This window comes from Micromys minutus (assembly GCF_963924665.1).
Source record: "Micromys minutus genome assembly, chromosome: 27".
Lineage (NCBI taxonomy): Eukaryota > Metazoa > Chordata > Mammalia > Rodentia > Muridae > Micromys > Micromys minutus.
Genome location: NC_137962.1, coordinates 15,214,203 through 15,230,754, shown reverse-complemented (window position 1 = coordinate 15,230,754; position 16,552 = coordinate 15,214,203). Strand labels below are relative to the sequence as shown.

Below are 16,552 nucleotides of genomic sequence, written 5' to 3'. Positions count from 1 at the left end.
AGTTCAGTTTCCCCTACATCGTCTAAACTCAAGGCAATCCCAATCAAGATCTTAACAGTGTTTATTGACACTGTCATTTTAAAACAGACACTTGCAAGTCATTAAAAAATATTTTGAAATAGGCCAGAACCAGAGGAGGCAACAGTCCTTGACCTAAAGGAACAAAGTTAGAAGAATTGGGTGTGTGATCTTAAGACTTATGGAAAGATGTAGTTAGTTATCAAGAGAGTGTTGTTGGTACCAATGTAGACTAGAGGTCAGTGTACCCAAGTATGACAAGACATAAGTGGACCTGAACGAATGTTTCAGCATTGACTTTTAGCGGGATATGAAGTCAGATTTATGAAGAACTGCAGAGCCTTTTCTTTCTTTTCAAAGGAGACATACATAGAAAAGCAGCCTCCTGACTTGGGGCCAAAGATTTCTAGGATGGACCCAGAACTTGCTAACTGTAAAATGAAATGTTGATAAATAATTAATTTCATGAAAACTGAAACCTTATGTTTGGGCTGGCTAGATGATGCAAATGGGTACAAGCTTTTACTGCGGAAGCCAGATGATTAAATTTGATCCCTGGAATCCAAGTAAAATGCTGGATCCTGTGCGTCACACCTGTGACCGCACCCTCTCTGCATTGAGATGGAAGCGTGTGAACCAGCTGGAAGCTCGTGGGTTAGGTATACGTACAGGTACGTACCGTGGAGTATGTAGAACAGCAGCAGAAACATGGAGGGAGACTGCCCCAACAAGCTGGAAGACAAGAAATTCCTCATGAAGGCTCTTCCCTGGCTCTACATGTGTGTTCTGGCATGTTGCATGCCTGAGGACTTTTCTAGATAGAATAAATAAACAAATCACAAAAAAAACCTCCTTACACTCACCAAAAGGCAAGGTATACCAAAAATATCCCGCAGCATCTAAACAGGTATTTTGAAGATAGCCATGGTCACCTGAAACACATTCTATATCAGTAATTGTTAGAGGAACACAAAATAAACCCATAATTAGGCACCATTTATACTCCCCAGAATGGCCAACAGGAAGTGCTGACAGCATTGAATGTTGGTGAAGACGGGATTGAACTGAAATTTGTGGGCATCCAAGTTTACCAGCAGCTCTCCTCAGAGCTTTTTGACACTTGCCTCTCCAGTAAGCTTCCAGCTTCATGCTGTATTTTAGAGAACTATAATATGTATGCATGTATGTAGGCATGCATGCATGCATGTATGTATGTATGTATGTATGTATGTATGTATGTATGAATCGTGCAGGAATTTATATAATAGTTGAATACCTGTGAGCAGGAGCATGGGTGACTATCTCTGGGATCCACAGTCCCACAGGGAAATACTGCATAGAAACAAAATGATCTTCCAGAACACACTGCCAGTCAAAGGTGTCTGTGCTCACAGCTGCAGACAGTGATACTCTCTCTGTGGCCAGACTCTGTGGCCAGTAGCTGACTGTGGTTTGAGGTGGGTGGGCGGAGATGGGCTGCGAACAAGTTAGGGTCTCTCCCTACCCGTTTCCCTGGGCTTTGGCTATGACATTCCCTCTACCTTGGGAAGACCTCAGTTTTAGGTAGTTCATTAATTACCTCTGAGGACATTAACTCCCTCAGTGCCGAGCCAGCTGCTGTCCCGAGGTGGATGGTGTGAGAACCCATCAATCTATCTTGTGCAGCTTTGTTTCCCATCCCATGTAAGTTATCCCTTGATTAAAAAAAATAATGTTCAGATATAAAACTATGTATATAGCCATAGAGGGCACTAAACTTTTATGGAGAGATCTGGAAAGATGTTGTGGGAGATAGGACGTTGCAGTGTTCAACCCTGGGCCAGCCCACGGGAGGACCCCAGGAACTGCAAGGCACTGATGACTGGCTCCGAGTTCTAAGGCTGGCAGAATGGGAGCCGGGCTGAAGTTGTTTTCCTTAGCCACCACAGCAGAATCAACATGCATTTCGGGCACTCAGCATTAGCGGTTTATTGACGTGGTGTGCTGCGGTGGATTATGAATTCATCATATGCTTCTTGCCAGGTGAAGATTGTTCTGTTAGAATCCTGCTGGGCTAGAGTTCTGCACATCTCACTTCTAAAGCCAGGCCCTCCTCAACACACCGGGACTACAGATGAGGCTGGGGCGGGTGTTGTATGCTTCTCTCCAGCATGGATAGCTTGCTGGTGACAGTTGAATCTACGTTTGCTTACTTCAGAGACACTGCGGTCTTGACAGCTAAGTGACTTTCATGGAAGGTTCAGACTAATTTTATTGCAAACAGAAAACAAATGAATCAAAAGTTCACCCTGGTGTTGGACCAGTTGCACTGTGGAACCCAGATGCAAATGGATGTGGGTCACTTGCTCCCAGAATTGCCAGGATTTTTATCCCCGTCATTTCTATAGCTTCTCTCTCTCTCTCTCTCTCTCTCTCTCTCTCTCTCTCTCTCTCTCTGTGTGTGTGTGTGTGTGTGTGTTTGCGCACATGCACATACATGCAGGTATGAGTACTCACATGTATGAGAGGTGGTCAGAAGAGGATGTCCAATATCAGCTCTATTACAGTCACCTTGTTTCCCTGAGATGGAGACACTTACTAAACTGGAAGCTCTGCTGAAAGCTAGTAAGCCTCCAGTGATCCTTCTGTATCTGTCCCGGCCCCTTGGCACTGAGGTTACAGGAAAGTATTGCTTCCTTCCCTCTTCCTCTCCCTCACCCCCCCCCCCCTTTTCTGTTTCTTTAAACCTGGGCCTCTTGGAAATCCAAACATCCAGGTTCAGGTTTTGGTGTTTGAGCAGCAATCACTGCTGATGTGGCGGTGTTCTGGGGAAAGGGGAAAGAGAATGTTCTTTATTCTGGGTATATTATGTTCAGCATCCTGTTCTCTTTCCAAAAAGTCTCTGGAGTTGAACATCACCCCTTAGAGTATGTGTTGGGGGGGTATGTGTGTGTCCTGCATATCAGCATGTGAGGGCTTGGGTCTACATGGGGTCTCAGCACCATACTGTGGCTTTGGGCCACATTTTGTGAGCCAGGCATACAGAGACCCAGCTGATTCCTTCTGCTGCACACATGCCTTCACAGCAGGTTGCGGTTTCAGGGGGTCTGTCTGTCCTTTACTTAGAGAGCATCTCTGCTGTGTCAGTTTCACCAGAGGGAGAGAAGAGAATTAAATTATTAAAGAGAGGACCATTTTCCCCAAATGCCATAGACAGTAAAGATGAGAAACAGGATACTCTCTCTCTCTCTCTCTCTCTCTCTCTCTCTCTCTCTCTCTCTCTCTCCCTCCCTCCCTCCCTCCCTCCTTCCCTCCCTCTCCTTCTCCCTCTCCTTCCCTCACCCAATCCTCTCCGAAGTGTACATAGGTCTCAGCTGACTTATATTTGGAAGATCAATTACCTCTGATATTCACATTTTACACCAAGCTGCCTGGTGATGTTCTTAGTGACCAGACTATAATGGATCAGGCTACACCACCCCTGTCTAACAGCTGTGCTTCCCTCTCTCCCAAGGAACAATTTCTTTCTAGGTGGTTACAGTAAATGATCCAATCTTAGACACTCCTATTTGGAACAATGTAGAAAACACACCCCTCTGAGCTGGGTGCAGGGTATAATAGGCATTGTGGTGAACAGAAACTGTCCCTCTGTCATTTAAAAGGGTCGTGTTAGGGATGGGTTCCATGCCTACAGATATGGCATTAAGATCATTTGAAGAGACCCTTTGGTCAGGCTGGAGCTGCCCCACATCGCTGCATTTATTAGATTCATTTTCAACCCAGTATGACTTTAGGATTTTAGCAAAAAGACTTGGAAGTAAACCTACCTGCATTTCATCTCAGACGGAGAATCTACAGTGTATCGACCATGAGGTCACAGGCAAAGCTGTCGCCCTTCTTTAAGTTCTCTATTTATTTCATCTTGAAAAGATGATGACGTCACTGATCCTGTCCGGTCATGGAATCACGTGTTTAAAAATTACCTGTGAAGATACATGGTGTCCACTGATAACAAACACTGATGGGCCTTGCTTCTTGTATGCCACATTCTTTGGGAACAGGGAGGTTCAGTCTGTAAGACCCACTGTGCACAACCGGCCCAGGGAACTCTCATAGCAGGATACCTGCCTTACTTACCTGCTGGCCTGTCTTCCTACCTTGGTGTTGATCCCCTAAAGCCAAGCCCCCTGACTAGCTGGTGTGTCGGTTCTACCAGCATAGTGCCTGCTGGCATACAGGCACCGTACTCAGTTGAATTGTTATAAGTAATGCTGAGGTGACACGGATGGTGGGTGACGTGGACAGAGGAAGGAATAGCAGCCCAGTATGCACGGAGGAGAGAGCCAGTACATGAAGCTGTTCGTGTGGACAGCGGGAACAGAGTTGCTTCTTCTGTGAATTTGGAGGAAGCTGTGTGGCCAGGAGACCTGAGCCAGGGCCCAGGTCCCAAGGGCACACTGATAGGTAAGCTAAAGAAGGAGACAGTTATTGCTCCTGCCATGAACTTGAGTTACAGAATATTCTGTTCTGAATTGGTAAGACGACTCAGTGGGTTAAGGGCACTGGCAGCCAAGACTGTCAACGTGAATTCAACACCTAGACCCACATAGGAGGAGAGAGGTAAGTACTGTGAGTTTTTCCCTGACCTCCACCACGAGCATGTGTGCACCTACTCACACAAATCAATGTAACCACATCCTCTGTCCTGCTGAGGGAGGAGGTATTTCTGGCACTGTCTGTGGCTACATGATGCCCCATTCACCAAGGAGCCACAAGGAGGAATTTGTACAAGGCACTGGGGCCCAGGGCATCAACAGTTGCATTTGGAAAGGTTGGAGAGATGATTCAGGAAGTGAAAGCACTTGCCATGCATGCAGAAGGAGCAGAGTTTGCATCCCCAGACCTCACGTACACAATAGGTAGGCAGAGATGGGGATCCCAGAAGCCAGCTGCATACTAAGACTCAACTAACTGAACCATATCAGCAAATCCTGGGTTTCAATGAGAGACCCTGCCTCAAAGAAAGTAAGGTAGAAAATAATCCAGAAAGATTTCTGATATCAAGGTTGGGCTTCCCATGTATCTCACCTGCACACAGGTGCAAACACATATTGAACATTTATACACTGCACATACCTCACCGCCAACATGCAGAGCAAAAGAGGAAAATGTAGACGTTTGAGGCACCCTCACTCACGTTCGCTCCCAGCTCTGCCATAGGCGTGAGCTGTGGACCCTTTATAAACCCCGGCTTCTGCTGTGGTTGTTGAGAAGGTTCAGATAGAAAGCTGGATGCCAAGTACTCGAGGCAGAGCCAGGCATGGGGCAGAGGTATAGTCACAGGAGTCAACGCCATTGTCCCCTCATGTTCTTAGTCTCTGACCATGGATCCTAGGCCATTCTTTCTGTTTTCTCTGCTTAAGTAAATCCCCAGAGCTCCTGGCATATGATGAGGACAGAGTATGGTGGTTCTCAACCTGCGGATTGTGTCCCCCGCCAACCCCTGAGATCAAACGACCTTCTCACGGGGGATGCATATCAGATAGCTCCTTCAGATCCGATATTTACATTACGGCTCATAACAGCAAAACTATGGTTGTGAAGTAGCAACAAAATAATTTTAGTAATTCCCCACCGCACGAGGAACAGTGTAAGAAGACTGCAGCATTAGGAAGGCTGAGAACCACTCATTTACAAGATGACTGCACGTTGCAGGACATCTTGACTCCATGATGGTGGGGAGGTAGAAACCTAGACCTTGAGCTTGTTTTCTGCCTTGGATAGGCCACTGAACTACTCTGAGCCTGGCTTGTTCTCAACTGAAAACAGCAGGTCTATTCCTTATAAAGAGAGACGTTTTTCTCATTCTTCTGAAGCCATTCAGACACATTACCTAAGTCCTTGCCTATGGGAAGTGCGGTGAGCAAAACCCGTTCCTGTTACCACGTCTCCGACAGAGATGCAGGCAGACCTTTGCCCCTCCTCTGACACTGCACAGTGCCCGCTACTTCTGTAAAAGTTAAAAACAAGACTTTGCTTGTGTGCCAGTTAATTATCTGTGTGACCCATGTTGCTTGCCTTTCTGCGTTGGACACTTGAGTCTCTGTATTTACTCAGAAACTGCATGCTTCCCCATCTCTTCTCTGCTTGGAACTGCTTGGCTTTCCCTGGCGACTGGCTGCGTTGAGAAGGCTTGTGCATATAAATCTGAGTACATGGGGGTGGGGGGAGTGTGCCTGTAACAGAACTTTGAAGAATGTGGACTTTTATTGTGCACTAGACTTTCCTCTGCAGTTTATCCCTGAGAGTGAGAGAGTACAGCTTCCCCAGCTCATTAAAAACATCATTCTTTCTTACGAAAGAATGAGCAGTCTGAAGGCTGTGCAACATCTCACTGGTTTTACAACTCTAACATCATTAACCGGAGGGGACGGCTTAATATTCTTTATGTTTATTGAGCTTTTGCCTTTCTGCCATGTGTCCTCTTGTACATAATTTTATCGCATTTAATTTTTTTAAATAAGAATTTAAGTGTGTGGGGGCGGTGTTTGGGGATTATATTCGGGGAGTTTAGAAGAGGGCATCGGATCCTTTGTAGCTGGAGTTATAGGGGTGTGAGTTGCCCTGTGCAGGTGTTAGGAATTGGACTTGAGTCCTCTGCCAGAGCAGAAGGTGTTCTTAACCACAAAGGCATTCTTTAGCACCATATTTTAGATTTTCTATTAATTTTTATTGCCAGGGATATTTGTGTGCTAAATATTTTAAAGGTGACCCATTAAAAAAAGATTTATATATGTATGAGTGCATGGCTGTGTTTATATATGTGTACCACATGTATGCCTGCTGCCTAAGGAGGTCAGAAGAGGCTCTTGGAACCCTGGGAACTGGAGTTACAGACAATTGTGAGCCACCATCTGGGTGCTGGAAACAGAACCCAGGTCGTCTGGAAGAGCAGCACGTGCTCCTAACCACCGAATTCTCTCTCCAGCTTCATAATTTCTTATATTTTCATACAAGCATTTGAGTTTTTAAAAGGGGGTTTCTTTACTTATGCTTTTGTGTCTGTATGGAGGTACGGGTGTGTAAGTGCACAGGGAGTCTAGAGATCAGGTCACCTCATGTGGGTGCTCTACCTCCCCTTCTGTGAAGGAAAATCTCAATATTCTTTCTTTATGTACTTTAAAAGAAAGAAAGAAAACATTTGTTAGAATTGTTGGGAAAGAACCTGGAGATTTTTGTCAGAGGATTCAAAAAGATAACCTTCTTGATTAATTTGAGGGGTTGAGGACTTCTTAGATCACTTCCCTTTCCTTGGGTTGATTTTGGTAGGCCCTGTCCTGTGTCCTCTGGGTTGTTACACTGGTGGGATGGAAACTCTGTGACATCTCCACCCCACCCTCCCAATGGCTTTGGTCCTCTTTGTATTATTTCTCCTTTTAATTTTCCTTTAATGTTTATCATAAAAGTATAGGCTAGAAAAGGGTCTTCACCAGCCCTACATTTGACAAAAGGCTAATATCCAAAAGTTATAAAACAAAACAAAAGCCTCAAGAAGCTAGATACCAACAACCTAAACAACCCAACTTAAAAATAGGGTACAGAACTAAACAGAGAATTCTTAACAGAGGACTCTCAAATGTCCAAGAAACATTTAAAAACACGAATCCTTAGTCATCAGGGAAATGTAAATCAAAACAACTCTGAGGTTCCATATTACACCCATCAGGATGGCTAAAGTTCAAAATTGATAAAAAATTCATAAAGTGATAGCACATGCTGGTGAGGCTGTGGAGCAAGGAGACACTCCCTGGTTGCTGGTGGGAGTGCAAACTTGTACAAACACTTTCAATTTGGCAGTTTCTCAGAAAACTGGTAATAGTTCTTCCTCAAGATCCAGCTATATCACTCCTGGGCATCATATACCCAAAAGATGCTGCACTGTTACCACAAAGACACTTGCTCAATTATGCCCTTAGCAGCTTTATTCATAATAGCCAGAAACTGGAAATAATGTCCCTCAATTGAAGAATAGATAAAAAATGTAGTACATCTATAATATGGAATACTACTCAGCTATTGAAAACAAAGACATCGTGAATTTTATAGGCAAATGGATAGAACTTGAGATTATGATCCTAAGTTAGGTAACCCAGTCCTCAAAGGACATGCATAACAGGCATCTAGCATGGGTGTCCTCTGAGAGAATCAAGTTGTTTTAATCAGTGAGTTTTTTCCATCTTTTTGTCTTTTTCTTCATTTCATCTCTCTGCTTCCTGTGAGTTTCTTCCGTATTTCCTGAGATGAGAGCTGGTTGCTCCATTGCCCTTGAGTCCTGCAGGTCTCTCCCTCTATGTCCTGCATCAGCGGTGACTTGGGATTTTATTAACTGCAAACCTGGTTATCTCCTTAGTGCTGGTTGAAGTGTGTCTGTTGGTCCATTTCCTCGAATTTGTAATGTCCCATTGATAATTCTGTTACCGACTTCTGGATTAATCCCGCTTCACTTGGGAACAGACTTCGTGTTCTTTCAGTGTGCACTCGTGCATGACTTCTGCAGGTGTGAGGTGGGGTTTCATTAAGTGTGGAACAAACACGGGTGATTGTTAGCATCTCCTGTGTCTCGTTGATTCTGTGTCTCCTCATTCTGTCCATTTCCAAGAAGACCCTATTAGTGTCTTTGAGTCTAATTATGCTTCTGTCTATTTATCCTCATGGAGCTGAGTGCCAGACATTAACACCGATTGTCTGTTCTTGGTAGATGCAGGCATCCTTCATTAAGTAATGTTCCTCTTTATCACTGCTGACTGTCCCTGCTCCAAAGTGGACTCGGCTATGCTTCTGCCTGTAACTGCCATAGATCTTAGTAAGTTCCCTTTTCCCACGCACTTGACATTTTTGCTACTCTTCCCTTTTCCTTCTTCCTGTGCCAAGTTCCCTGCTAATGTTCTTGCCCTTTCTTCTGAAGGTCTTTCTGGAAGGCCGCTTTCAGATTCCCAGCCTTCCCACTTCTCTACTCCTGACGGGCTTTTTTTTTTTCTCTTTCCCCACTCTCTGATATTGACTTCTGGTTAAAGTCTCCATGTTCCTCAGTCACGTGTGCAATGTCCTATTTCCTGTGCCCTTCACAGTTTCTGTTGACAGCGCTTCAGATCTCTTCCACCCTTGTCTCTTGCCCGTTTGCCCCATCAGCTCTCTGACCATTGCCTTTTCTCTCTGCAGTGTATGGCATTTCTAGGGAAAGAATTCTTAGTGTCTGTGTTGTGTGTGTTGAACTTCCAGGATCCATTTAACAACAATGTCGTCAAGCCTGGGAGGTGTTGATTTTTGTCTCTTGTGGATAGAGTTCAGGCACCGGTAAATGTGAGCAGAGCATCCACGGAGCCTAGCATGGAGGTTGCCGTGCCTTCTAAAGGTCTCTCAGTTCTGAGTGGTTTATTCTACATCTCTTCTTTCCTTGTCCTCATGGTTACTACAGTGAGGTAACACAGGGTGGGGTCCACAGCTTACTTTGCTGCTCAGATGCATCTCTTGTCTCATCCTCACGCCTTCCAGCCTCTGCAGAATGTTCTCTCTCTTTTGGTCATGTCATCTTAAGATGCCCCACACCTTTGCCCTTCACTTGGAGTTCATATTTTCTGGTGCTAAGTTATTTTTCAGGATCATCTGAGTATTTGCATCTGATGCTGTGAGATGCTGGGGTCTTGTGTGGGTCCTATGAAAAATGCTGGCATTTCTGTATTGGTAGGTACTCTTGGTGTCTTTTAGTTTTTGGTGTGGTACCAAGGGCCAGCTGCCCATTTCAGAACACTTGTGGCAGCATCTGGCTCTTTTCTTGTTTGTGATACACCAGAATTGAGGACTGTAATCATGGTCACTTGGACTGATTCCGTGTGTTTCCTTCTGGTGAAACCTGAGGGTCACACATAACTGTCAGATTGTGCTCTTAATCTCTGTCCCATTCCAAATCTTCCTCCTGTGTCTCTACTAAGGTAGGCATGATTGTCCCATCTGTGTGTCTCCTGTGTGACCAATTGGCCAGAAGAGCAGAAGGGAGTCTGGATGTGATGGGTGGGTGCCATCACTGTTGTTCATGGGGCCTAGACTTCTGGGTCAGAGTGATGTGAACCCATGCAGCCTGGCATTGGGACAACTCTGTCTGTGTTCAGTGCTGCCTACATGGTTGGACTGGAAAAGAGCAAGAGGAAGGACAAATGTGGTCCTCTCGTCTCTCTGATTAGGCTAGTCTCTTTCTGCCGTTTCTGACATACACCTGTGAGATCTCAGAACATTCCTGGGAACACTCATTGCAGCCCTTTGAGCTCCAAGCTACTTTTTGGGTCAGGTCAGGGTGTTGAAGGGAAGTGCAGCTCACTCCCAGGTCAGCACTTTGACTGTCTTCTTAGTTTTAGTGCCTTTTGAGTCTTTGACTCCATCCGCTGTATCCGTGACTTGGGGTGGGTTCAGTTACAGACAGCAGGAGAGGTCAAGTAGCCTGTGCTTACTTTATCCTTTTCCAAATTGGAACTCACTATCACCCCCACCCCCCACATAAAACAATCCACACCACTCATCTGCTTCAAATTCTCAAAATAGCTTCCTGTCATACTTAGAATAAAATCAATATTTTCTTATGACCTTTCCTTCGTCATTAATCTTCTGCCAATCTCGTCTCCTCTTGTTCTGTTCTGTGATCACACAGCGCTTCAGAATTTTTGCATTAATTGCACATTCTCTTTGTGAGGGAGGTTCTCCTCTAAGACCTTCATAGGATTGCTTCCTTGTCATCAAAGTCCCAAATCAAACATTGTTTCTTCAGGGAGACCCTCCTTTGCTATCAAATTTGTGACATTATTTTAAAACCCCTGTTGATGTTTCCAGGAGATGCACTTAATTTCTGAAAACTATTTGTATTATAGGAGTCTCATGCCCTACTGCATTTCATAGCCTACTTTTTATGCCAGCTGTTGCCATAGCAACCGGATTTATGCAGGTGTAGCCAGAGAGCACCTTGCCTCAGCAGTGCGCAGCATCTCTTGCTTTCTGGAACATTCCACATGCCTTGCCAAGACTGCAGGATTGGATGACCCTAGATACCCACCGCACAGTGCTTTAACTCAGTGAAGGATGAGTCCTGACTCTCGAGGGGAAAGCTGATCCAGTGAGGCCAAGATTTGGTGGGGGAATGAATCATCCTGTCTGTCTGTGACTCAGGTGTTCATTTATAGAAAGACCCAGGAAATGTAGTCCCAGCTACTCTAGGGTAACCAGCTACTCCAGGGTGGCCAGCTACTCCAAGGTGGCCAGCTACTCCAGGGTGGCCAGCTCTGTAAGTAACCTGACAAAGTCTTTGTTGTGGCCCTGCCTCTTCAGGACACTGTCCACAGCCTGCCTTTCTTCTTGCCTGTCTTCCCTGGGTCCCAGTGCCCTATACGCTCTTAGGTTCTGCCTTCCAGAGAAGCCCCAAGGCTCAGGAAGCATGCTAAATGATGTTCAAATACTTTGTCTAAAACATTTTAAGGGAAACAAAGTTGGATGAAGGAGACAGAACTCTACTCTTAACGTTTTGCTAAATTGTGTTTATATTAAATTTAAACTTCAAGACAGACAGCTATACTGTGAAAACTCTATATTCACCTTTACCACACTAATAAAAACTAAATTAACATTTAACAGTATAGAGTATTTCTTAAGTTTTTTAAAGTTCCCAAACATGTATATTATGTGTGTGTTACTTTCTGCAACTAACTTGCCTGTCATTAGTACAGGATGTATCCATGTGTCTTAGTTAGTTTTCTATTACTGTCATAAGACATCTTGACCAAGGCGATTTTTAGAAGAGTTTATTTGGGCTTATAGTTTTAGAGGCTTAGAGTCCATGACCATTGTGATGGGGGGGGGTAGTGGGCAGCATGGCCCTGGAGCAGTAGCAGAGACTTATATCTTGAGCCACAAGCTCCAGCTGAGTGAGTTAACTGGGAATGGTATGGGCTTTTGAAAACACCCTCAGTGGCACACCTCCTCCAACAAGGCCATACCTCCTAATCCTACCCAAATAACTCTTCCAGCTGGGACCAAGTAGAGTCCATGGGGACCATTCTCATTTAAGCCACCACATGTGGACAAGTAGGCTGTTTTTCAAGCTCATTTCCATCTCTACACTTGCTTTGATCTCCCAGCCATCCCATTTTGTCTTCTTCCCTTTTGGTTTGCATTTAACTCCATTGCAAGGAATATTTTTGAGCATGTCTTTGTGGGAGCCCACTGAGTTAATACACATTGACATGGAATTGTTTGGTTCAAGCAGATTTATATATAGCTTGAGGAGGTAACTCCTCAGCTTTCTTAAATTTTTTTTTTTTTAAGAAGCTGTACCAATTTATTTACACCCTACTTTTTTTTACTGATCTTGGCCAAAACTTTGGTCCTGTAATAATGTAAAGTGTCGTATGGTTTGCTTTCTTTCTCTGGCTGCTATCTTGACAGAGAGTTTGTTTACTGCCCATTGGATTTTCTCCAGTTTTGTCTGTCTCTTCCTACCCTTTGCTTGATTTCTTACTGAGTCATCTCTTATTGATTGATGGGAATTCTCCACAAAATCAGAATTCTAATTCCTTGTCAGGTTAATATACTGCAAATACCTTTTCACAAGTAGCTTGTCTTAGCTTTTCAATAGTTTCCTTTTATACCAAAGTCTATAAGTTTAACACAGTCAAACATGCAGTCTTTCTTTTATTATTTTATATGTTGTAACTCATTTGTGAAATATCTCACTTTTCATAAGCCATTTGTTTAAATTTTTCTAATTTTTAAAATGACTTTTAGGTGGTGTGTCATGACTTTCTGGATAGTTGTGACATCTATTGGTAACAACAAAGAAACATTTACCCCAAGTCTAGCTTATTGAATGGTGTTATATAGAGAAATACCAGTGACCCCGGATCAGACCCCAAAATCCTACCCTAGCAGGGAAGGCTCTTGGTGGAAGCCATGCCCCTAGAGCTGCCTGCACAGCTTACTGGCAGGAGACTTTCAGCTCTCATAAGTGATTACTGATCTACAGCATTGGGGAGAAGCTTTGTGAGTCTTGTAACCCTTTGAGCTTCCTGAGCTTTGTAAGTTGTGTTGGTCCCTGTCTTCCCTGTAGGAGGACCTGAATGGATGTTTGGACTCTGAGGAAACAGCCACACTACACTTAGCCATTTGGTATACTTTTAAGCTCATGGTTTCCTGTGCTTATAACCATGTGTCATATGGCCCAGGGATTTTCTGGAATCTTCCTCACAGAAAGCCTCATCTTTCAGTTGGACCTTTAGTTCCTAGCTTGTGGACATCTCTGGGCTGTCTTCCATTTATGCTTTGGAAGATTTCTTGACATCGAGCAAGCTATCTCTTTCCAGCATCCTCCTCTTTATTGTTTTGTATGTTCTTGGCACTTTTTTAACATACAAAATTAACATAGCACATGAAATTTTACTGAAACTAAAACTTTATTGTCCTCTTTTTATTAGGTGCATTGAATAAACAGAGATATGGAGAACTGTGGCTTCTTTTAAAATGTGGTCTTATCTTTACACATGAATTTTCTCTTTATTCATTTGACTTTTTTACTAATTGTTCCACAAATCTTAGTTTATGTAAATGTCTTACACACGTTCATTACATTTATTCCTAAATGCCTTCTGGGCTGCATTACATTTACAAACCCACATTATGAACTATTTTTCCTTGAAATGGCAACAATAATATGAGACTTTATTCTGCAACCTTTTTTAATCTGTTGCTTGTAACTTCATGGAAAGATTGTTTTAAAATTTTAACCCCTTCTTCCTGTACATGCTCTTTCATTCAAATGCTAGAAGGCTGAGACCCTGCCTTTCTTCCTCACACCCCTTTCTCCGCTGTGTGCATACAGTGATAGCTGACCCTAAGGGAGACTCGTATGTCTGCTAGAAGAATCAGTCTACACATTGGCAAATGTACGCTCCCTGGCGTACATTGTCTTAGCCATTTTCCCACCTTGGTAACAGACCCAAATCTACTTCTTTCTGTGCAAGTTTATCTGCCTTCAAAGGCTTGCCCTCACTTACATTCTTGTGGGGAGAATTTCCTATGCTTCCCTTCTCTTCAAAAAAGTGAAACGAAAAAAGTAAAAGAAAACCAAGAATTGAACAAGAATGAAAAGTAAACTGTGTGTTCCAACCACTCCTAAAGAAAATCAGCCCCAGCTATGTGGAAGACATGAGATGATCCTACTGTGGGTATGGAATACTACCACAGTCTGGGACAGGAGTTCATTACGGTAGCAGATAGAAAACAAAGACATCACATCAACAGGAGCAATAGAAACACCAATCCAGCTTCCCACACAGACAGTGACTCAGAACCGGAGTGCAGCATCCTTTGTGTATCTGTACCCCATTCTTATGCAGCCTCCTGGGTAGTGTGCTCTGTAATTGAGAACAGCCTTTACCTTAGGCTTTAAAAATGGCTCTGCCTCAATGTTTTATGAGTTTCTGTACTTGATGAAAAGATTTTGCCTTGATTAGTGATTTCATGAAGTTATGACAAAGGTGGACCAGGTCTTCCTTCTAGAGTCTCCTTTGCCTAGGAATCAAAGAAGAGTCTGCTTATAGGCAGCGGCTGTCTGCGCATTCCTCTAATGCCAGCACCCCTAGGGAAGACACCCTTGCCCCAAAGTTCCAGCACCAATAGTGTGAGGACATCTTCTGAAGACCTCTGACACCGTATTGGCACCATCTGTACCAGAGATGGTCACACCATATCTCTGCCTCCCTTCCTTGAGGGGCCAACTGTGTACACATGCTTTCTGACACCCCTTGGCCTCTAGGCAGTGCCTGCTTCTGTGTGTGCATGTGTGTGAACTCTAGATGTGTTTTCACAACCCCTTCTGTCTATGATCCCTTCTCTCAAAGGAGCAGAGGGCAGTGTAGTCAACTGAGAAGGCAAAACTTGAACTTTGAGTCTGGAGACTCAGCCACCATGCTAGCCTGGCTAGCTAGCCTCCTCTCCCCTGCACCTCCCTCCCACAAGTGTCGAGACTCAAAGACAAAATCCTACAACCCTCTCTATTCCTTTGGCGTGGCTTTGCAAATAACCAATAGAGCCTTCCCTGATGCTTGGGGATACACTACAGAAGTCAGATATCTCCTAGGTCCTCATGTTTTGATTTCACACAGAAGAAGAGATGATCCCTAGAGCAACTCTTTGTCTCTAAATCTCTCTTGCTTCTAAGGCAAACAATTCATCCTGTTTCTCCAAGATGGGCACAGCTGCCCTCTTATTCTGTTCTTGCAGTGGCCATGGCTGTCCCCTTCATATCAGCCAACAGGTATCATTTCCCATCATGTGCTTATTGTGACACCTGGTATTTGGGAGGCTGTATTAGTTTTAGGCAAGAACTCTACTGTAATGGAAACTTGACTGTAGTGACCAACACAAATGAAGCGTGGGTTGTTGGTACTCTTACAATACTTCAGCCATGTAGCTGGTAAGTCCATAGAGAGGAGGCCATAGGAGTTGGACACTGCTGCTCTAGGAGGTGCCTGGTTTTCCAGCTCCTTTTAGTCTCAGCTCTGTCATCTAGAGCCTATGGGTTTATTCTCATCTCTGAATGGTTGCTGAACTCCAAGGCTTCCTGCTCATCCCAAGGAGGAAGGAAAGGGGAGCTAGGGAAACTGACGGCCAGTAGCCTCCTCATCCTGGCTCTGTTACTCGGGTCTGAGAAACTCATGGTTGAGATGCTGACATTGAAAGTATCAGAAGCCTTTGAGTAGTTGAGCATTTTACCTCCTACTTTGCAGGAAGCAGAGGGAGGAGAAACTTCATATGCCTGGTGAATTGGCTAGCTTACAGTACCTGCCACAGCTCAGAAGAGGAATAATTTGGAGTCCCCGAGTATGAAGCTTAGAGAGAAGTCAGCACCAACATAGGGGACCCACGTCTTCACATTCTAGCACCTAGTCCATTTGCTCAATCTTGGGTAGCTGAAGACTTACTCACTTGGGCATAGCCTTTATTAAATGACACTGTATACAACGCATATCAATAATCTTAAGGGCCAGCTGGTCACAATTTGCTGAGGCTTGGAGAATTGAGGTACTTCCAAAGGTCGTTCAGTTCAGAAGGGGTGTGACCAAATTCTGAGCAGGTGTTCAGAGGCTTCTACATTATTCCAAGCCACACCTCTGCACATCTTCAAATAGTGGGGAGAAGGAAATGGCAAAGTGACTTCTCTTTGCTCCCGGAGCGTTCTGAACTTCCCTCTGTCTCTTTGCACAGCACCCGGCAGTGCCATTTGCTCCTCGATGTCTTCAACTCCACAGAGCACGAGCTGACAGTCTGTGCCAGGAACAACTCTGAACTTGTGCTGCATGCCAGTGAGTGCCAGCGGTAAGTGTCCCACAGAGGCAGAGTAAGGCCAGGACCCACATGGGCAGAGTTTGGTAAGATGCAGAGTCCTCTCCTTACTCTCTGCTGGGCCTCTCTCCACACCAAGGGGCCCCTCCTTCAAGTCCAGCATGTAGGTGGATTGCAA

At 44.4% G+C, this 16,552-nt stretch overlaps 1 protein-coding gene across 7 annotated transcripts in view; it reads left to right on the top strand.

Moving 5' to 3' along the window:
* The window catches only part of TRAPPC9 (trafficking protein particle complex subunit 9), a 427,690-nt gene that overhangs the window by 269,866 nt on the left and 141,272 nt on the right, over positions 1 to 16,552 (top strand). For all 7 annotated transcript variants that reach the window (XM_080939655.1, XM_080939654.1, XM_080939652.1 and 4 more), the window contains one exon: positions 16,297 to 16,407. In XM_080939655.1, the coding sequence (XP_080795781.1) occupies positions 16,297 to 16,407 (111 nt within the window). The remainder of the gene's footprint in view (positions 1 to 16,296; positions 16,408 to 16,552) is intronic.